Here is a 21,656-nt window from a genome sequence, read left to right as displayed (position 1 = left end):
TCAGGTTTCTGCAGTGTATTTGTTCTGTTTGATCCTTGTTACATTGGCTGTGTTTATGGTTTTTCCAGCCTCCGGCCTGAACGTTTGTCTTCATGTGTTAGTTTTTCATGTTTTTGTCATTTCCTGTTTTAGTCTGTAGGTTCGGTTTTTTTCTGTCTTTTTCAAGCCTTTTTCCTGCTTTTGTTCCTCTCATTTTTGACTGAAAGCCCCATCGTCATTACTCTCACCTGTGTTTCATCGTATAATTAGGCCCGCCAATTTAATGCAGTTTCCTTGTATTAAAATATCTCTGGGATTAAATGTTAAGTTAAAGGTAGTAACTTTCTTTAAGCTGACAGAAAGAGTCTGACCCCTTTGAGATCAGGTACGCTGTATGTGACCCACAGTGTAGTATAAGTTTGACATCCCTGGTTTAGATCCAGTTTGTAGTCTGGATGGGAGGAGTCATTTATGGTGTTGTGAGCCTTCTTCGAGCTGTTATTCCAGGGTATGTTGAGAGTGGAGGAGAGCTGGGCATACAAGATGCCCAGCTCTCTGTGATGTGGACTCATAGAAGCTTAAAGATAGCACTAACAGCTGATTGTTGTACATGTAGGACCAAAGAAATTTCACAAACTAACTTGTTGCAACTGTTGCATCCTATCACACTATCACACTCAAATTCAGTGAGCTCTTAAGAACAACCTGTTCATTCACAAACAATATGTTATAAAGGGAGACTGCATGGCTTGGTACTACATTTTACACACCTATGGCCACAGGACTGAAAACATCTAAATTCAAAGATTTAAAGAGTTTGGCCTAATACTTTCTAACTAAATGGTGACACCGTCACATCTTTTGTAAACATCCAGCTCTTTCTTAGAATGAAGAGCAACCTGTTTATGACCACATGGTACAAGGAAATGTTGCCTCTTTTATACACTTACCGAAATCCACATTGCACATTCCAGTCATTGTTTCTCTCTTGTTATGTAATGCCATTCGATTTTTTTGTTTTTGTTTTTTAAACCATCTGGGTTCATGTTGCTTAAGCAAAAGTTATTTTAGTGATACAACAACAAAGCAGATACTGTATGCCATAAACAGTATAGAGTGAGAATGCATGTCAATGTTATTTAAAAAACACTACAAAAGGGTATGAATGTGTGTGTGAATGGGTGAATGAGGCATGTTTCATAAAGTGCTCTGAGTGTGCAAGTGGAGCAGAAAAGTGCTGTATAAAAAACAGACATTTATGTATTATTATGTATTATATAATTGTCCCTTTTTGTTTTATTTAAAATCTTCTTTCAGATGTAACTGTTTTCTGTTTTCAAGACCGCAACAAAACGAATGTCAAAAACTGACCACAGGGTGATATATCAAACTAAAACGTCTTAAATCCATTTCTGAGGCTGGGACAGACAGTGCGTTGCATGTGGATTCATGAGCATGAGCCAACAAAAATGTCACCACAGACTAAGGCACTGCAAACTGACAGAGCATAACAGAGATTTTTATACAGACACCTTTTGGAAAGAAGTTATTACTGCAACAGATCTCTCTAGCGATTGACTTTGGAGCTGTACATAGCTGGTTCCACGGTAAAAGGGTGACACCTATTGGTGAAAGTGGGTAGTGCAGCGGGTTCAGTACAGTGAGTAGAAAGAGAGAATTTGCTACTCTCCGGGCCATTTATAAAATAAGCACAACTTATGAAATCCAGTAGTTTTCAAATACAATGAGCTGCTGTGATATGCTGTGGCAAATAAAACCACTTTTGCTCTGTTTTGACGTATTTTCGTATGATCATTACGCACCACTTTGATGGAGTAATTATGTGGATGCCTAAATATTAAAAAAGCCGCCATAACTGAGGTTGAACTGAGGGAAAAACTCACTAAAAACAATTATTACAGTGATTTTTAACAGTAGGTACAAAAATGCGTGATTTAAAATGACAGGTTGCGTGGTTGCTATGCGTCTCCAGGTTCTATTTGCATTGCATCTTTTGGTATAGTTCAGACAGATTTCACTCGGCGTGTTGTGCAAAGCTACAAGGGATTTCTGCAAATTTCTGCAAAAGTAAGACAACTTTCTGCTCAAGACTTCTTGCAGCCTTACAAGTGTCCAACTCCCATGTCACGGAGGAAAGCGACCCAGCAACCATCATCCATCATGGAAAATGTGAGATTTTATGACCGTTTTCAATAAGTTTTGAATATTTACTCGACGGCCAGAAAGAGTTCACTTTGCAACAGGGCAACATGAAAATATAGACGACATAAATGTGGATAAAAAGCATTAAAAACTTAGGCCTGTGCACGTGGGAGTTATACCTGCATGTTAGACTGTTGCACTGTAGCTGTAAACGGGTAAACTGTGCATAAAGTCATTTAAACTAGTATGTTACCTATAATAACGTTTTCTTTTGTGTGTATTAAATGATCTTGTGGCAGACATGTCACCAAAGATTGCAGCTGGGATAAAAATGTTCAGTCTTTGCTAATAAGTAGAGTATCTTACACCTCGAATTAACTCAAGTGCATAATGATCACCAGGCCTGTTTCTAGCTTTTTTGGGGGGGGTGGGCTGTGCATGTTCCTGATTGGGGGCCTTTATTTTGTATTTAAAACTAAAATCAGGGAATAAAACAAGTAAACACTGAGACTTTATTCACTGTAGAAAAGCTAATCCCCAAAATGTTTATTTACAAATATGCAAGCAATGTTCTGCAGCATCATCTGAATTTTCAAATGTACACACACTGTCACATGTTTACAGGAGCCACATGTAACTGTGATCATCTTTAAAATCCTCAAAGCTTCTGCTTTTGGGCTTTTTTAACTAAAGTTTTAATCTCCTTCTTCATTGTGGCTTATGCTACAATTATTCACCTGACAAGACAGTCACCTCTGGGTAGAGGTCCCTCATTACACCACAGCCTAATGATGATCTTGAACTCATTACCCCCCACACACAAGGCAGGGCTCTCCTATTATTGCAGCTTGCTTTTCTTTATATCCTACACGTAATTTTAAACCATATAAGTGCCACACGTGACCAAGCTTAGCCAGTTACAAAGGTATTTTGTGCATCTGCATTGTTCAAAAACGGCAATAAGCAGCAATGATTATAACAGAAATTAGAGTTTAATACAACATGGACTTTGGTGTTTGTTTAGCTTATGCAAATTATTATTTGACATGTCATTTGGGGGTATGCAGCAGTGAAGCTCTAACACGACGAGCCCATAAGTTGACACGTCTTTTATTACACTGACCTTGATGCATTGTCCTGGTTTTAGTTCTTATGATTTTATGTGAACATGTTGGATATTTTTTGTCGTTACAATCACTGTGGACAAGTTATTCAACCATGCAAGTGGTTTAAGTAGTTTATGGACATATGAAAGGGTTTGTTATTTTTTAAATATTTCATGAACTACTAACTGATGTCTGCATTACTGTCATTTTTGTGTATACCTGCAGCTTACGGTGCCTCACCTCAAAGACCATAATTATTGTAAGAGAAACACTGCATGCCAGGCCCGTGATGCAAAGAAACCCAGAGCCAGCAGGAAACAACCGTGCTGCAGCAAGGACCAGGTTGGATGTGTAAAATTTCAGGAACAGAATCATTTGAGGGTTTTGAAGTTTGGACTTCATTGTGGTTCATCAAATTTAGATTTTTGTCTTGTTTGAAAAAAATGAGGTCGCTATTAACTACTGACATTCCCTTGTGTGCTTCTGACCTTTCCCAGGTTGTTAATTCAACCCAGAGGCCCCGGCGCCGTGACAGAACAGTCAGTCAGCCCCGGAAAAGGAAGCGAAGCCCAGCATCCAGTTCTTCCCGACCTCCAAAGACCTCAGTGCCTCCCTCTGCAATCTCCCATGATGACCTGCCAGTGTCAAAAAAATTGCCCCCCAGACCCGAGCCATGCATTACCGACCACCAGCCAACCAGCTCCAGTGACAGCACTTTAAAAATCTACAACTTCTCAGTGGAAGATTATCAGCGAGTCTACCATGAGGTGGTAGATAGCATGCTGACGTACGTTTGTCTCCAAATGTCCTGTCACTTTTTTAAATCGCCAGCTCTAAAATGGTTACAGTATGGTTTTTGACCACATGCATCATTTTGATTGAATTTCTTCTTGCAGGTCCAAGCATGGCCGCAAACGTCCCTACAGTTTAGAGCTGGGGAGAAGCATTAAAAAAAAGCTGTGGGAGAGACTGAATCGTCCTATGGTGGAGACATCAACCAGCGAGGACGGACTTGAAGAAATTGACATTGTGTATGGGCAAAAAGTCAAAATCCCACAATATGATTTTGACATTTCGAGTTAGCCAAATCCTCAACATCCACCGAGCAAAAGAGCAAAGGAGAGGTGAATGTAGAGCAGCAGGGGCACTGCTACAAAACATATAACATATAACCCATTTTTAAACTCTGTTTACTGCAGCCTATTTAACAATATAAGCAACTATATAAAAACATAAAAAGAGATCTAGACATAAAAAAAAACACGCAAAAAGTGATTGGCATACGATCACTTTTTGGCACATCAGTGCAGCGAGGTTGTAATTGCTGCTTGTAACCATCAGGGGGCAGTATCGCTAGATTGCAGTCTTGGAACCTGTAACGAGAATCACCCTTCATTATCATTAGAGTTACATTGCGCCACACAATATGAATATGATAAAGTCCTAGTATATGTACAAATGCTATGAAGTGAAGTTTTAAATAATACCGTTCGCCCAGTTAGTTTTATTTTTCTTTCACTGCTCGCTTGTTTTGATGACGTCAAAATCGCCTTTCCGCTTTCATTCGCGGCAGTAAACATGGCGGACAGTTAGCGAAGCCACGGTGTGATATTCAATCCTGGGGGGTTTGGATTTCTCTTTCAGGACGTACGCAAAACGTGTTGCATTGCTTTTGGCACACGGAGGTGTGCGTGTGTGTAGGGCGTTGTGCCCTGTGAGTTTTTACTGAACAAAAGGTACAGTGAATTTTTCCCTCCTGTGCTGCTTTCGTTGCTAACGCGGGCCTAGCTATAAGTGCAAGCTAACGTTAGCCGCTAACCTGCCAGGCAAATGCTTTTGACCGGCATGATTTAACATATGTATGTATGTGTTACAAATGTTTGATTGGCTCTGTGGTGTTTATCAGCTCATTCAATAGTTTAATTGTGCAAAGAGCTTAGATAGTTTGACTCGTGCGTTGATTGTCAACTTTCTTATCTTCTTTGCTAATAATAGCTAACAGTAAAATTCTTTAAGGCGTGTATTGTAGATAGTTTGGTTAAACTGCCTTGATATCGAAGTTAGAATTAACAAAAAGGAGGCTGCAATTTGTCAAAAATGAATTCAAACATTGTTTAAAGTCTCAGTGATTCATAAATATGAGCTAAAAGTGTTATTTTTAGGTTGTGACAAAATCCGACTTATTCTTGAACGTACCACAAAATAACAACGTAAGGTTTCCTTTACAAGTCACTTCTCTTCTGTTTTGCTGTATTACATGGCAGCGTGAAGGAGACCTACCGTCACAATGGGGCGACGTTCAACCTCCTCCACCAAGAGTGGGAAGTTTATGAATCCCACCGACCAGGCCAGTAAGTGCTGATAACAAACTGGCGCTAATTCAATCATGAATTGATCTGCTGGATATTGCTCAGTTGCTGATTAGATATAAAAATGGTCATTTCTTCCCCCCCTTCTACAGGAAAGGAGGCCAGAAAAAGGGAGTTAAAAAAGGTTAGAACCATTCACTTAAAAAAAAAAGATATTTCTAAATATGCAATACAGGATAACAATACTGTGATAATATGATGGTAACATCGTTTTCATTTGGAAATATTAGAACAAGAAGCAGAGGATGATGGTGAGAGCAGCAGTCCTGAAGATGAAGGATCCCAGACAGATCATCAGAGACATGGAGAAGCTGGATGAGATGGGTGAGATGACAGGGCAGAGTTTATGCAATTTAGATGTTAGAGATATATTTAGTTGTAACTATTTAGTTGTATGTTTGCCACTTGTAGAGGACCTGAGCTTGTGGAACACATGTATCAGTAGATTAATGCTATATATAATTAGTGTGTGTATTTAAGTATTTCAGGCCTTTAGGTAACAGCAGAAAATCACAGTCAAAATCTGAATTCTACAATTAATTTGCTGCTTTTCTAATGAAAATAATTACTTTGTTTCTGAACAGAGTTCAACCCAGTTCAGCAGCCGTTGCTGAATGAGAAGGTGTTGCGGGACAAGAGGAAGAAGTTGCGTGAGACATTTGAGCGCATTGTTCGTCTGTACGAAAGAGAGAATCCTGAAACCTACAAAGAGCTACGCAAACTTGAACTGGACTATGAGACTAAAAGAGGGCAGCTGTCTCTTTATTTTGACTCAGTCAAGGTGTGTTGGAAACTACATGACAGTTTTGGGGGGCGGGGTTCCTCAGTTTATAATAATTCTTGCATAAATTGATGCAGGAATGAGAGGTATATTGTATGCACATTGTTCCACAGGCTTGTGTACGCCTTGTTGGGCTGCAAAAAAATCTTAAAAGTCAGGATTATGAATATTTTCGGGCAGACACCAAAACCCATTACTCGTCTTTTATTTGTCTTGAGCTTGATTGCTTCAGATGTGTGCTCCATTACCTTATTTATCCTTTGTTGTGCTCTCTGTTTACTCTGTTGTGTGATATTTCCTCTTTTTCAGAATGCAGAGTTGGTGGAGGTTGACAGTATCCCTCTACCAGACATGCCTCATGCCCCATCCAGTATCCACATCCAGGACATCCCACTACCAGGGGCTCAGCCTCCCTCCATATTGAAGAAGAGCTCCACTTTTGGGTAAGACTCATTCTATGAGTAGTAAAAGTTTCAGCAGTTAAACTCCGTATGTGACATTTTAGAATTTTAATGGGCAGTTGAGTTAATTCTGTTTTTATGCATGTCTTAGTAAAGGACCATCGTCCTCCGGACCAGCATTGGCAACAGTGCCAGGTGTCCCACGCTTACCTCCAGGGAAGAAGCCCCCTGGGCCTCCACCTGGCCCCCCACCTCCTCAGGTCCTGGCACTGTATGGACCTGCTCGACGCGGTTACGGCACAGATGCAGGTGAGATACAGCCAGTTTCCCTCTGATAATCAAATGATTTTTTTCCACCTATAATTTAACATTTCTTCTTGTTACACTATTTCTCCTTTGAACAGAGCCTTCCATTCCTGGATTTGAAAAGGACTCTGCAATGGATTTGGGGAGAGATCGGGACAGCGGGAGTGAGAGCGACAGAGATCAGGACGATATTGATGACGACAGCGACTCTGAAGACATCAGTGAAGAAGAGAGAGATGAAGGGGGAGATGGTGAACAGAGAATGCGCTTGGACAGGCAGGACGATGAGAGAGAACGAGAAGAAGATAGAGACAGAAGTGAAAGACATGGTGGTGAGTGTTTCTGACTGCTTCAACACATTTAAGCCTCAACTCACGTCTTTGTTGCCTTTATTTATCTCTTGATCTTATAACTGTTTGTATTCTGTTGTATTCCTGAATTTGTTATTATTTAACTACTGCAGGTCGTAGCGTACGTTTCGCAGATATGCCTGCAGAGGCACCCCGTGAAGGAAAAAGGAAGAAGAAGAGGGTTGTGAAGAAGACCAAGGCCATTACACCTCTGCAAGCCATGATGTTAAGGATGGCAGGTACTGTTAGTGCTAAGCACTTACTAAGCTAGTGCTCCTCACAGTGTCTTTTCTTTGTATGATGATATGCTATGCCATTTTTATTTGTTCATTTTTTGTCTTCAGGTCAGTCAGTTCCTGACGAGGAGGAAGAAGAAGAGGTAGAGGAAGAATACACAGATGAATCAGACAGCTCTGACATTGAGGACAGAGGCCCTCCAGGGGACAACCAGTCCCATCTCATGGCCAATCAGCGACTACCCCCTCCAGCTGGGACCACGGGACAGCAAGGGCCTCCACACATGCAAGGGCCGCCGATGACAGGACCTCCACCACTTGGTCCACCTCCGGCACCACCAATGAGGCCTCCTGGTCCACCATCTGGCCCACCTCCTGGCCCCCCACCAGGTTCGCATTCTGATTAGCTAAAAGATTGATTGCTTCAACTCTGAAGTCATACTAGAATAATTTCCTGTGCCTGTTCTGTGGGGGTCTTCTACTTCTCTAAGTGTGAGTGCTCTGCATCGTTTTTTCAAAGAGATCTTCTGTTATCTTCAGGTGCTCCTCCGTTCTTGAGGCCTCCTGGCATGCCTGCAGGAATGAGGGCTCCAATGCCTCGGCTTCTGCCTCCTGGGCCTCCACCAGGTCGACCACCTGGTCCTCCACCAGGCCCCCCTCCTGGCCTTCCACCAGGCCCTCCACCACGTGGTCCACCTCCCAGATTACCACCCCCAGCACCACCAGGTAGGCACGTGTGTGGAGGCAATCTAAAGATATAAAATAGTGAGAACTTCTGTTGAATGCATTTCTCATTTATGTTTTTTTTTCTCCTTGTAGGTATCCCGCCTCCTCCCCCAAGAGCTGGAGGGCCTCCGCGTCCTCTTGCACCACCTCTGTCTCTCTTCCCTCCACCTCTCAATTCCAATGTGCTGAGTGCTCCTCCAAACATTGTTCAGCGACAAAAAGGCTCAGGATCCAGCCAGGACGGTTTACAGACCAACCTGCAACCCCCTGCCATGCCCATGCGACCTGGTGTCATGCAGATGCCCCCTCCGCCTGGGACAGCTGCTGCCTCCACAGGCACCAATCCGGGCAGCAATCCCCCCAGCCATCACCACCCTCCCACCATCGAAAAACGCGCAAACATCACCTCTGTCGCAGCTGCAGGAGGCAACCTGGCAGCAGGTGCCGGTGCAGGCGGGGCTACCATCTCTGCCAAACCTCAAATTATCAATCCCAAGGCAGAGGTGACCCGCTTTGTGCCCACAGCGCTGAGGGTGCGTAGGGACAAGGTTGGAACAATGCCAGGAGCAGCACCTGGGCCCATGGAGAAAGCAGGGGGTTCTGTTGGAGGAAGGAGGGGAGATGAAGGTGTGGGAGGAGGCCAGTGGCAGAAACAGCACACCGCAACAGCTCCTATGGGCGTGGCCAATCCATCACAGATGGGTGCTGTGTCTCAGCCCAACATGAAGACTAAAGACCAGGTGTATGAAGCCTTTATGAGGGAGATGGAGGGACTCCTCTAAGACTCGGGAGCGTACTGCCGATAATGATGATCAGTGTGGCAAGCTGAACAACAGCAGTGTGTTTGTTTTGTGTTTTCTGTGCAGAGTTATAGAGGTAGCCGTCTTCAAACTTTCAGCTAGAATCAGTTTGTCTGTCACCTACCAGTGAAAGGCCACTACACCCTCAGCTTTGTTCTCTACAGGCTCATATTCATTTGATCTGGGTTAGATTTTTGTTGCATCAACAAGAATGTGCATTTCAAAAAGAGTAAGAAATCTGTTTATTTTACTGGGTAACTTGCATAGTCAATTCAAGAGAAGAACACTATGCTCTGCACAGAAGTGCTTTTTCACATCCAGCATATTGTTTTGTTTTTTTTGTCTTGTTTTTTAACTCTGAAATTGTTTTTCTTCCAACCACCTGTTTGCAACTTGACCTTAGAAGCAATCTTGTATTACTTTTTTCTGTTTTTTTTATTGCAGATCTCCTAACATAAAAATAGTTATAGAATGTTTTCCAACCACTGACAACGGTAAAAGTGTAAAACTGTTTGATCTTCAGCCAAATAAAAACTCAAACTGGTTTAATCTTGTTTCAGTGTGAATCAATCAGTGGCGTGTCTAGAAAATTTTTGTTGGGGGGGCCAGGTAGGGGCACAGATTTGGAGAAGGGTGGCAGATGTAATTGGCAGATAATGTTTAAAAAAAAATTCTACCAACCGTTAACCATAATTCAATAATCCTATAAACCTAATAACCAAATGCACTTTTAACTCTTATTAGAATGAGATTTTAACCACTATGGTGCAAAGTTTTTAGATACTGCGTTGATAAAGTACAAGAGATACAATCAGTGCTTTGTCAGTGTTTACTCAGCAGTCAAGGACAACAATATTTGCATAGTATTTTTACTGACATATAGTGCACATATGTTTTGAGCAAAAACATTTTTGAAAATTAAAATACGAACATTTGTAACAAACAATTGACAAATTAGCCAGTTCCAATGTAAAACTTTCTCTGCCTGTTAAAAAAAGAAGATAATCTTCTCACAAACTGGTGTTTGATTTTGAAACAGGAAAAAAGTGGGGAAACAACTGAAAAGACTAACATTTGAATAAAACCTGAAAGCAAGTAAATACTTTCTATGCTGCCTTATGGTAAACTTTGGTAATATTGATAAAGAACAACACTGGCTGATGATAAAATACAGTCAGCTGGCATGGTGACACTGCCAGTATTAACCTGCAGGGCTGGACTGGGACAAAAAAATTGGGCATTTTCACTACAGACCGACCCACCAGGTATTAAAGCCATAAAGACTTTGACTGAAAACAAACGCTGTTGTGACAGTGATGTACAGTCTTGTTGGTATATGTATGATTTCTATACATTTTACGTCAGATAAAAACTTTGGTTGTAAGATTCAGATAATTATTTAATAAAAGTGAGATATTTTAAATGAGAATAAGAAAGAAAAGTATTTCTTTGTGCCCCCCTTTCCCTGTTAATGCCCTACCTGGCCCCCTGGCAAAACTTTCCTAGACCCGCCCCTGCACAGTTACCAGCTGTCAGCTACATAAAAAAGGATCCTGGTGTTATTTGTCTCTCAGAAACAGTTGATAACTTCAACTCATTCATGTCACCTAAAAGGTAAACCTGTTTCTCCATCACCTGCTCAGCTCTGATGATTCAGTAAGGACATCTCCTGGTTTCATCTTCATGTTTCCCTCTCACCAGATAACCAAACCGATATCAAGACCAGCAGCTTTACAGCTGTGGCTCCAGCAAACATCAGCTGATACTAGAAATTAATATTAAATAAATTCTAACAACAGCTGATCAAGCTTAAACGTGCTGCTGTTGTTTAGCGCAACATCTGCTGGTTTCCTCTTTCTGGCGCAAAGTGAGCGATAAATAAATGAGAGAGAAAAGCCGATCAGCTGATCATTGATCAGTTTAATGATTGAAGTAGCAACAGGAGAGGGAGGGGGAGAGAATGAGAGGAGAAGAGGCAGCTGTGCAGCATAAAGACAGAATAAATCCAGCTTTGTGTCTTTTTTTCATTCTAGCTGAAGTTCGGGATAAACTGCGTCTCTTCTCAGCTCAATACGAAACGTGTAATATTTTCTCTGAATGAGGGACCATTCCATTTTTTTAAGGAGCCGTTGGCAACTCTACTAACTAACCTTATGAATACAATAAAGTTCACTATCAGTAACATCATAGCACCCACACAGCTGTATAAAAACTCCAAGCTGGCTAGAACGCAGTATGAGTTATTGCAACTGACAGTAAAAAGTCAGCACAATGAAAATAAACTCCACCTAAACTTGGTTTATATCTGACCCAGATAGACTGCAGGTCATAACTTCTTACCTGAAGTTCAGTTCACCTGACACTCGGACTGGCGGCTGCCTCGGGGCTCTCCTCCTGCCTCCCCTTCCCTCATCCACCTGCTGGCCTCTGTGGAAGCTCCGCCATAGTCACCACCAAACAACTGAGTTATTTTTACACATCGACCTGCATCTGGCCAATCCACCACCTCTCATTGTTCATGCCATTAAAAATAAATAAATAAATAAGTCACTGGGGATATGCCCGGTATGCCCGATGGCCAGTCCAGCTATGTTAACCTGCAACCAAATCTGCAGCTCCATACAGCAATGTTACGACTTAGATTATATCTTATAACTCATAACTCTTATGTTAGCTGCCCTCAGTAGCATACTGTCTGAAATATTCCACAGCTGCAATAATTCTTTAAGTGTTATTTTTTCCTTGGTATTCTAATTTCACCGAAGTTTACTAAACTCAACAAACTTAATATTACTTACCAGGACATTTATTCTGTCCTCATTTTCTTTCACCGAAAAATTGTTTCCTGCAGTGCCGTCTTTTGCGCTTGGCTCTCCTACCTTTGCTAACGTGATGCGCATAGTGCAGAAGCCGATGCTGCATTCACTTACACTCGGATATCTGAGCTTCACCGTGAAAACATAATCGGACATTTGATATTTGATTGAAGTTTATTGTTTTGCCTTTGGGGTGGCACCTGGGGTGGCCAGTCTGGTTGGGGGGGTGGCCTGTGCCCCCCCAGGCCACCCCGCTGGACACGCCATTGGAATCAATCCGCGACAGAAATTCCCATGTCGTATTTTTAGCCAATCACTGGCTTTTTCGGTCGTAAACACAAACTTCCATCATCCACTGCGGCTTAAGCTCGAACTCGTTTCCGCATCTGCGCAGTGCGGAACTGACGACACGTTGGGGCGAAAAGCATGGCGGACGAGGAGAGCGTGAAGCCAAACACATACGAAACACTCGAAATTTCGAGCAGCGATGAAGGAAGCGATCACGGTGATGGCGGAGAAAACGACGAGACGGTGAAGAGCTTCAAGGATCTGGTAGGTTTGCTTCAGCGAGTGAAGGAAAAGAGTCAGGCACATTAACACGGAGAGACCACTGCTGTTCGAGTTAGCTACAACTCCGCTGTGTTATGTAAACCTCATTTTATCCTTTTAAATATGAATGGGATATGTCTGTGAGACATATACGGCGCTAGTACACAATTACGATCGTGTTACAAAGATTTCTACCTTTTGTCTGCTTCCGACAGGGTGTTACTGATGTCCTATGCGAGGCTTGTGATCAGCTGGGATGGAAGAGCCCCACGAAGATCCAGATAGAAGCTATACCGGTGGCTCTGCAAGGTGAGAAATCACGCTTACCTCTTTCTGTCAGTTTTACTCAAGTAACAGTACATGATCACACGGAACAACCATACGCACATTTTTGGACATCAGGAAAAATACAACCCTTCTGGAATAAAATTCTTTTCGCTCTGCGGGAAATATTTAGTTATGTAATTCCAACGATTGTTTCAGATCCTCTATTTGGATCATCTTAGAGGCCATTTGCGTCCATGCTGTTTAAGTCCCCTAAGGTTTTAAACAATGAGCTGTAGACAATGGGTGGTTGTTGTTGAGGAGATCCTTGTGATGGACAAACTCGCATACAGACAGAAAAAGAAAGAAGAAAACTTTCTACAAGACTGGGACAAATGTTTATTATACAAAGTGAAGAAAGGACATGAATAAATTGAATTATTAAAAGAGGCAGATTTACTCCGACACTACCAGCCCCTGAATGCTCAAATATTCATGAACTTGTTTTTATATGTTTTTGTATGGCTACTTTTCAGCTTTGTTTTGGCATTAGCATAGCCACCATTTGTGCATCATTGTACTAGACCATCAAAAAAACAAGTTGAAGTAACAATGACAGCAAATATCCTGTTAATCAGAGATGATGGGCTAAATGCATGGCCCAGGGATTTGAAATCTGAAATCTCAGCAGAGGATTGGAAATCAGTTTGTGCTCAAATTCATACCGTGATTACACACCTCATATCTGTACGTGTAACATATGAAACTTCTCCATATTTCTCTGTGAATCATTACGATTTAACATGGACTGAAGCTAAAGGAGCAGCGCTTCAGTCTGAATCTCAGGACTTGTTTAAATCTCTAAAGGTTAAAGTGCGTAACATTTCTTGTCTCCTTGTGACCTGCAGGGAAGGATGTTATTGGCCTGGCGGAGACTGGTTCAGGAAAGACCGGTGCCTTCGCTCTGCCTATCCTCCAGTCGCTGCTGGCCTCCCCCCAGAGGCTTCACACACTTGTTCTCACCCCCACTAGAGAGTTGGCATTTCAGATCTCTGAGCAGTTTGAGGCCCTGGGCTCCAGTATCGGCGTTAAGTGCGGTACGTGTCCTTGAAAGGTGAGGCGGCTTGCAGTAGTGCGGGAGGCTCTGTGCTCTAAATCCGTCTGTCTTCCGTTGCAGCCGTGATAGTTGGTGGAATCGACATGATGTCCCAGTCCCTGGTGTTAGCGAAAAAGCCGCACATCGTTATTGGTAAGACTTTACCTTTAAGAACGTTGCATATTTTTCACACTTCACACGTCTGCTTATGTTCACCCACTGTTGTAATGTTTGTATCCTTTATAAACTGATTTTGATGATATACTTTTAAGTAAAAAAATCGTTTTGTTTTTTTCCAGCCACGCCCGGTCGTTTGATCGATCACCTCGAGAACACAAAGGGCTTCTCTCTACGAGCGCTGAAGTTCCTGGTCATGGATGAAGCAGACAGAATCCTCAACATGGACTTCGAAACTGAGGTCAGTAGCTTCCTATTGGTAGGAGACTCACTATAGCACCTCAGCCACATCCTCCTCAGTGTGCTGTTAAATGGCAGGCTCAAAGGTTATTGATGAAAGCATTTTAAAGTGAATGTGACAACCTTTATGGCAGTTTAAATCCAAAAAGTGAAATTTACCTAAACTTCGCATTACTGGCCGTAAGCTGGTAAAAACCCAAGTTGACGTATATTTTTTTTGGTTGACAGTGGAGCATTTTGAAAGATTACAAATAGCTGATAGGCTGAGCTTTAAATTAAAAACCTGCTGGCTACGGGCTCCACACCTCCAACGCCTCAGGCTAGATTTGCACCTGTGACGTGTCCATTTGTGAAGCTCTTTGCCTATAAACAGAGAAGGTTTTCGAGAATTTAACCTGTACAAATTTCAAGAAGCATGTAGCTGATGTAAACTGTCATTTTTATACCTATTATTATTTATTTTTTTACCAGGTGGATAAAATCTTGAAGGTGATCCCAAGAGAAAGACGCACTTTCTTGTTCTCGGCTACCATGACCAAAAAGGTATCTTTGTGTTCTTCTCTCTTTGTCGACTCTAGATGACGGAGAATGTTAGTCGCGTTTCTTTTAGCCGTCCTTGTCCTGCACATTATGGGGGACAGTAATAAGCAGCTGCCAGAGTAGCCTTTGCCTGACCTTCTGTCATATGTTTACAGGTCCAGAAACTAGAGAGAGCAGCTTTGAAAGATCCTGTGAAGTGCGCGGTGTCTACGAAATACTCCACAGTAGACAAACTGCAGCAGTACTACATCTTTATACCATCTAAGTACAAGGTAGGGTGCACACGTGTACATGTGCTGACCATGTGCTGACAGTTGTGTTTGTGACCTGCTGAAGCTGTTTTATATTCAGTAAGTTTAGCTCTTGGTTTTGCCAACAGGACTGCTACCTGGTTTCCATCCTGAACGAGCTGGCCGGGAACTCCTTTATTATTTTCTGCAGCACGTGTAACACAGCCCAGCGGGTGGCGCTGTTGTTGAGGAACCTCGGCATCACTGCTATCCCTCTACATGGGCAGATGAGTCAGGTAAAGCTTCAGAGACTCGGTTGAGTATAAGGATTTAACCTGAGATGTTAGCATTCATTATAGTGCCTGCTGCTCTGTCAGCATTACCTACGCATACTATAAAACCCTGTAAACAGTTTGGTTTACGATCACACTTGCAACACATGCTAAAGTCATGCTTAATTAACTTTACATGCAAGTTAGTGTACTTTTTGTACCATTTGGAAACATCTGGAAGTCATTGTCATGGTCTGCAGTTTACCATAAGCAGTCTACAATCAAATCTACATTCAAATCAGGCTGCAGTTCACTTAAATGTTTGAATAGAGCTCTTTGCACCATCTAAGATGCTGTTTTTGTAGACCAAGAAAAATTTCTTTCACTCATGAATGAAAGTGAATGTTGACCAGCTTTGGTCCCGTTTGGCTGGATGTCAGCCCTCTTTCTGGTTTTGTGGCATTACAGCAAATGTGACCTAATGTATGATATGAGTTGTGTGTAAATATGCACACAGACATTTATCAAATGGAGTTTTTAAGGAAGTGAAAGTTTTCCCTTTTTCTTTCTGGTGGATACTGTGATGTGATCTGGATCTTCCTTCCTTCGCCGTGCAGAATAAACGTCTTGGAGCTCTGAACAAGTTCAAGTCCAAGTCTCGGTCGGTGCTGCTGGCGACTGACGTGGCATCCAGAGGACTGGATATTCCTCATGTCGACTGCGTCATCAACTATGACATTCCCACTCACTCTAAGGTACCGAGGCGCTGATAATCATGTTGGTGGTGCGTTTGATGATTTATTTCACTTCACCGATGAGCTGATCTGTGGATGTGTTTGATCCTACAGGACTATATTCACAGGGTTGGCCGAACAGCCAGAGCAGGACGATCTGGAAAATCCATCACTTTCGTCACTCAGTAAGAAGGGCCTTTTTATTGTCACCAGTCATTCCATATACAATAACATCTCTGCTTTGTTTCCACTTATTGCCATTTTTATACCATTTTGACATGGTTGAGTAAGTTGTGCAATACTGTGGTTTGGAGAGGAAGGTCACTGCAGCAAGTAAATGTGTCTGGTGTCCATATAACCATAGGTATGATGTGGAGCTTTTCCAGCGAATTGAAAGCTTGATTGGGAAGAAACTTCCAGCCTTTCCAACCCAAGAGGAGGAAGTGATGATGCTGGTGGAGAGGGTGAGCGAGGCCCAGAGATTTGCCAAAATAGTAAGTCATCCTGTCTTTATTGTGTCTTTTCTCTGTATTTGTCAGGTATAGCCTAAAATTTGAAGAAGAAAAAAACATGCTGTGTGAAAACAATGGTGCATAAACCCGTCTGAGCCTGCCTGGCCAATGCATCAGTATTTAGTGGTATGTTTCTACATGAGGTGATTTGAGCTTTGTGACACAGTGTGTTATCCTCTTGAAATCAGCCATCAGAAGATGGATACAGCGTGGTCATAAACAGATGGACATGATCAGACAGGCTGTGGTGTATGAACAGTAAACAGTTGGTGCTAAGGATCCCAAACTGTGCTGGAAAAATATCCCCAAAACCATTACACCACCAGCAACCTGAGCTGTTGATAAAATGTCGTTTATGCCAACTGTTACCATCCTATCCAATTGTGGCAGCAGAAATCAACACTCATCACACAAGGCAACATTTTTCCAATCTTCTGTTGTCCTTCTGTTTCATGAGACCATGCAGCTTCTAGCTTCAGTTCCTTGTTTTTAGCTGACCGGAGCAGCACTCTGTGTGGTCTTCTGCTGCCGCAGGCCATCTGCTTCAAGTTTCGAAGCAGATGACCAGAGAACTGACCACACTGGATATTTGCATTAACAGGCAGGTGTAGGTGGTAAAGTTGTTGGGGAGTGTAATGATTTAAATGTAACCATATATTTAAAAGAGCAATGACTGCAAGCATAAACTAAAAGTTACGAACAAATGTTTGAAACTTGGCTAAACCTTGGCTAATTTCTTCAAAAATACATATTTAGAAATGTTTGATTTTTTAAAATTAAACTTGTTCCGTCTTGACCTAAAATGCCTGTATATAGAATATAGTCAGCTATTAGTGTAGATGAACATTAAGAAAACGTTTGTGTTCCCCAGGAAATGAAGGAGCAAGGCGACAAAAGGAAAAGGCCTAAAAGAGGGGACGGAGACGATGATGACACGGAACAGGCGACCGGCGTGAGGAAGAAGGTTAAAGGAGGAGGAGGAGGAGGAGGAGGAGGAGGGAAGAAGCGTGGCGGAGGAGCCTGGAGGGGCGGACGCTGAAGAGCCCCAACATTAACAGACTGTACAGAACTATGACATACAACGCCTTTACCGTCTTTTGAAACTTTCATTGTTATGACACGTTTTCCACTGCTTCCTTAGTAAAGTGAATGACTATTTAATTACAGAAAACACATGTTTTTCTCGCCCCTGGTGACATGTTTCCATTTGTAATAAAACTCAAGAAGTCGCACGATTGTGTGAGCTGGTGCCGCTGCTGATGTTGCTTTCAGACACAAGAGGGAGCTGTTTCAGTCAAAAGCCACATTATGTTTTATTAAGAAGTACTTAACCCTTCTTGTTTTCTAGCTTTTTTGTTTAGAAAACATGTGAGGTATTAGACAACAATAACAATGCGTGGCAAATTGAGGCGGTTTTATAATGCATGCAAGCAGCAGTTGCAATAGTTATTATGTTTTGGGTTTTTTTTATGCTTGTCAGTGGTTTGCAGCAAATTGGGGGGTTGGTTTGTTCCAGCCAATAGTGGAGAAGGGCAGAGAAAGACCGCAAAGCGAGAGCCCAATCGCTTCTAGGCTGCATGTAGTGGGTGTGCAGTGCCTAGATATTTGTGGGATAGATCTTAAAAGGTATCCACCGCAGCATAATGCCCGACAGTGTATTCATTATTGCTGCCTTCATTAATGCCATTGAGGGGATTCTGACAGGCGTGAAGGCACGCACATAAAAATTTATTAGCGGCTGAATCCTGACAAGAGTGCGACAGTGTGGCGTATTGATCTGCGCGATCACTTTCTAGTGCGCACAGTCCACCGTAGGCGGGAGCAGCGGTGGTCAAGCCTGCTCTCTTTAGGAGGGGCCCGAGTGTGGAGGCAGCACTGTGCACTGTGGTGCATACCGAAGCCCAGATACATGCCTGCATTTCTCTTGTGGCTAGCAGCTGTATAGTTGCGTTCAGGGTCGAATCAGGGGGAGCTTTGTGAACAGGTTCTGACTGCTGCAGGTAAGTTTGCTCGCGCCAGCCGCGAGGGCGAAGAACGATGGGGCGCGTGGTGATTATTACGGCGTCAGTGAGTGAGCAGCCTCCGGGATAGGGGATGGAGGTCGCTCTGGAAACTTACTTTGGCTGTAGTCTTTATTTGAGTAGCGGGGTTCAAAATCCACCGCTCGGCGTCATAAGCGCTCTGGTTGACCTCGAGGACTCTTTCTCTCTCTTTTTTCTCTCACCATAGAAACGTGTTAATTGGTAACACCTGAACTCTTAATACGTAACAGAAAAAGTGCAGACTGTGGTAAGCTAGCTTTATGACTCTTTCTTTTGGCTCATGACAATAATTTTCTCCGACAGTAACCTTATTTTTGTTTATCCTAATGGTTGTTCTCCAGACAATAACTTTTAGCCGCTGTTACTCGTTCTTTTAAATTAACCGTGTCGTGACTTATTCCCGTTACCCACTTATGTAGCTAGCTCCGTCAGTTGCGCAGGTTTATTACGCAGTTATTAGCCTAATATTTGGAAGGGCGACTTCAGCTGCATGTTTCAGGCGTTTATAGTTTCCAGAGCTACCTGGATAGGTGTTAAAATTCGGGTTATTTTGTATACAGCGAGCTCCCTGGAGAACGAGAGCGACTTATTGTATGTGACACTCACAGTACGTCGTCCATCTGTCCCGTTTGGTTTTCTGGCAGAGCGGTGTAGTCTCCGCAGTACGCGCATTATTGTTGTGCAGTGCCAGGCTGCCAAACCTACACTGAAGTCTGACTCGCAACTTTTATTTGATTGTCTGACATATGAGTTCCCTTCTTCACTGTATTACTTTATTATACCAGCTATGAATCAAGAGACATACTTAAATTCATGCATATCTATGTGATGTATAATGATCAGTGAATTCTACTAAATTCATAAGTATTAGTGTCACTGGACGTTTCTGCCATTATTGGATCTATAGTGATGACTACAAGTGGGAATCACCAGACACTAAGTTCATAATGCGATGTTATTTTAACAGAACTACTTTGCCATCTGCTGAGAATTGCAGTAGTATATATCACATTCTTTCAACTGCAAATCATGCCCTCAAAGTTGAAGTTTTTATCTCACTTCAGTTATTTATTTATTCATTTATTCACTAAAACCTAACATACGACAGATTCAGTCTGCTATTGAATGGGGTGAAATTGGCATCTACATGCAGTCACAGCCAGTTAATTGTAATATATCTTCAAACATCACCGTTGCTGTCTACATAGACAGAAATTCACATTTAACAGAAATGTATATTTAACTGTTGCACTAAGCAGTGTTCCTGTTTTATAGGAATATAACTAGAATATAACCAGCTGGCAGCCAGTTGTGTGGAGTACCTTTGAGTTGTGCTCGCTGACAATGACTCATTCAGACTGATGGCAGCATGTTAGCAATCCGTCTGTATTTATAAATTAGCTAGTTATCTGCAAACCTCCATCACTCACTCTGAGAGTGACTACAGTCAGAGTGCAGCTGTTTGCAGAAAGGTTACTTCCTATGAAGTGACCAGTGCAATCCCATTGCGATCAAACACACACACACTCCTGTTGATCACATAGGGTGAGATGTAAAATTTGACTAAATTTCACGTTTTGCTACTTATCGCTGCACCCCCTTTTCTTCTAGGTGGCCATATTGTGGTGATCATTCCCAGTTAAAATGTCTCATCGGAGTGGGCAAGAGGACCCAGAGCGCTACCTGTTTGTGGACCGGGCTGTGGTTTACAACCCAGCCACACAGGCTGACTGGACGGCCAAGAAGCTAGTGTGGGTCCCCTCCGAGCGCCATGGCTTTGAGGCGGCGGGTATCCGAGAAGAGCGTGGCGAGGAAGTGCTAGTGGAGTTGGCAGAGAATGGTAAAAAGGTGGTGATCAACAAGGATGACATCCAGAAGATGAACCCACCCAAATTTAGCAAGGTGGAAGACATGGCTGAACTCACCTGCCTGAATGAGGCGTCTGTGCTGCACAACCTGAAGGACCGCTACTACTCTGGACTCATATATGTGAGTGACTTAGACCTGGAGCCTTCAAAAGGTTCTTTTTTTTTTTTCTAACAGTTTACTGTAAACTCAACACACTGGTGGATGGTTGACCTCAAAATTATTTCTCTGGCTGTTCTGCTCGTTGCAGGCAGTTGTTTCGTGTTTAGTCACCTGTCTTACAGTCTTGGTTAAAAGTGAGATCTGATATTTATCCATCTTTGTTTAGGGAAAAAAGCAGCTCATCTGAGTGACTCATGACCACACAAACACACTCACATATTTGCACACAGAATGACTGACAGAGCTCTATGGTCTTAAATGCCATAACTTCTCTCTCACCTTGGCTAAAGACAGACCTTTGCCATAAACCTTGCTGGTGTCACCCTAACCCCCACATTCCTTTATTTTAGCTGTTTCTCAGATCACAAAACAACCCTATCAGTTCAGTTTTTCTCATCCACATGGCCATTTTTTAAAATATATTACACATGTAGACCAGTCAGGAAAATCTCTGGTGTCTGTATATCTAAATGTTTTGTAGTAGTGAATTTTTACGCAGTGTCTGGAGTGGTCTCTATCACTGCATCGCTTCTGTCCCCATAATCCAGTTTCACCACAGATGAAGCAGCTCTGTGACGCGATCTTGACCCATTTAGTGACATGTTTACCAGGAATAGAATGTGGGTTAGTTTTTACCTGAGAGACTGTGGTTCGGGCGCTGCTGGGTGACTCGTTGCACTTATAAATGAGCCTTTCATCCAACAAGATGTGATAAAGTGAATGCAGCAACGCATTGCAATCGTCAAATGCTTAAAAGTATTATTATAATTTGCCGCTACCAAAATGGAAGAAAGCGTTTCAGCAATTTCCCATATGGCTTGAATTTCCATGTCATTCCACCAGCTCCCTCTTCAGTTTCTTCCTAATACCATGGTGTCATGGTTTCAGTTTTTTTCTGGGTTCAGAATTGGCTTTGGTGCTTGTTAATTGTCCCCTTGC

At 42.5% G+C, this 21,656-nt stretch overlaps 4 protein-coding genes across 6 annotated transcripts in view; all 4 read left to right on the top strand.

Moving 5' to 3' along the window:
• Positions 1-2,017: 2,017 nt before the first annotated feature.
• On the top strand, positions 2,018-4,538 carry LOC143418332 (uncharacterized). The gene is made up of 4 exons (XM_076882970.1): positions 2,018-2,169; positions 3,474-3,590; positions 3,746-4,035; positions 4,145-4,538. The coding sequence occupies exons 1-4, from the start codon at positions 2,122-2,124 to the stop codon at positions 4,329-4,331; spliced, it is 642 nt and encodes a 213-aa protein (XP_076739085.1). The 5' UTR covers positions 2,018-2,121; the 3' UTR covers positions 4,332-4,538.
• Positions 4,539-4,817: 279 nt separating this feature from the next.
• On the top strand, positions 4,818-9,766 carry wbp11 (WW domain binding protein 11). The gene is made up of 12 exons (XM_014407548.4): positions 4,818-4,984; positions 5,513-5,599; positions 5,710-5,741; positions 5,848-5,941; positions 6,202-6,398; positions 6,708-6,841; positions 6,951-7,108; positions 7,204-7,437; positions 7,569-7,694; positions 7,800-8,081; positions 8,232-8,417; positions 8,511-9,766. Exons 2-12 carry the CDS (start codon positions 5,536-5,538, stop codon positions 9,197-9,199), a joined length of 2,196 nt encoding a protein of 731 aa, XP_014263034.3. The 5' UTR covers positions 4,818-4,984; positions 5,513-5,535; the 3' UTR covers positions 9,200-9,766.
• Positions 9,767-12,415: 2,649 nt separating this feature from the next.
• ddx47 (DEAD (Asp-Glu-Ala-Asp) box polypeptide 47) lies at positions 12,416-17,879 on the top strand. Its single transcript, XM_024802152.2, has 12 exons — positions 12,416-12,585; positions 12,798-12,891; positions 13,755-13,943; positions 14,024-14,095; positions 14,242-14,360; positions 14,831-14,902; positions 15,055-15,171; positions 15,279-15,425; positions 16,019-16,156; positions 16,250-16,320; positions 16,500-16,629; positions 17,519-17,879. The coding sequence occupies exons 1-12, from the start codon at positions 12,460-12,462 to the stop codon at positions 17,684-17,686; spliced, it is 1,443 nt and encodes a 480-aa protein (XP_024657920.2). The 5' UTR covers positions 12,416-12,459; the 3' UTR covers positions 17,687-17,879.
• A 132-nt stretch (positions 17,880-18,011) lies between these two features.
• The window catches only part of LOC101471213 (myosin-10), a 67,520-nt gene continuing 63,875 nt past the window's right edge, over positions 18,012-21,656 (top strand). For 2 of the 3 annotated variants that reach the window (XM_004563009.6, XM_004563008.6), the window contains exons 1-2: positions 18,012-18,647; positions 20,301-20,678. In XM_004563009.6, coding sequence (XP_004563066.1) covers positions 20,334-20,678 — 345 coding nt within the window. In that variant the 5' untranslated portion in view covers positions 18,012-18,647; positions 20,301-20,333. Of the gene's footprint in view, positions 18,648-18,819; positions 18,937-20,300; positions 20,679-21,656 lie in introns of those variants that run through there. The other variant, XM_012922345.5, reaches the window with a different exon arrangement.

This window comes from Maylandia zebra, linkage group LG4 (genome assembly GCF_041146795.1).
Source record: "Maylandia zebra isolate NMK-2024a linkage group LG4, Mzebra_GT3a, whole genome shotgun sequence".
In the NCBI taxonomy this organism is placed as follows: domain Eukaryota; kingdom Metazoa; phylum Chordata; class Actinopteri; order Cichliformes; family Cichlidae; genus Maylandia; species Maylandia zebra.
Note: the sequence above shows the minus strand (reverse complement) of the source record. Positions and strands in the feature narration are given on the sequence as shown.

Excerpts from the sequence above, each read along its gene's own strand:
- LOC143418332 (XM_076882970.1), top strand. The coding sequence starts at position 2,122 with ATGTCACGGAGGAAAGCGACCCAGCAACCATCATCCATCATGGAAAAT. Across the intron at positions 2,170-3,473 it reads CATCATCCATCATGGAAAAT|CTTACGGTGCCTCACCTCAA; the intron begins GTGAGATTTTAT and ends GTATACCTGCAG. Across the intron at positions 3,591-3,745 it reads CGTGCTGCAGCAAGGACCAG|GTTGTTAATTCAACCCAGAG; the intron begins GTTGGATGTGTA and ends GACCTTTCCCAG.
- wbp11 (XM_014407548.4), top strand. The coding sequence starts at position 5,536 with ATGGGGCGACGTTCAACCTCCTCCACCAAGAGTGGGAAGTTTATGAAT. Across the intron at positions 5,600-5,709 it reads GAATCCCACCGACCAGGCCA|GAAAGGAGGCCAGAAAAAGG; the intron begins GTAAGTGCTGAT and ends CCCCTTCTACAG. Across the intron at positions 5,742-5,847 it reads GAAAAAGGGAGTTAAAAAAG|AACAAGAAGCAGAGGATGAT; the intron begins GTTAGAACCATT and ends TGGAAATATTAG.
- ddx47 (XM_024802152.2), top strand. The coding sequence starts at position 12,460 with ATGGCGGACGAGGAGAGCGTGAAGCCAAACACATACGAAACACTCGAA. Across the intron at positions 16,157-16,249 it reads ACATTCCCACTCACTCTAAG|GACTATATTCACAGGGTTGG; the intron begins GTACCGAGGCGC and ends TTGATCCTACAG. Across the intron at positions 16,630-17,518 it reads CCCAGAGATTTGCCAAAATA|GAAATGAAGGAGCAAGGCGA; the intron begins GTAAGTCATCCT and ends TGTGTTCCCCAG.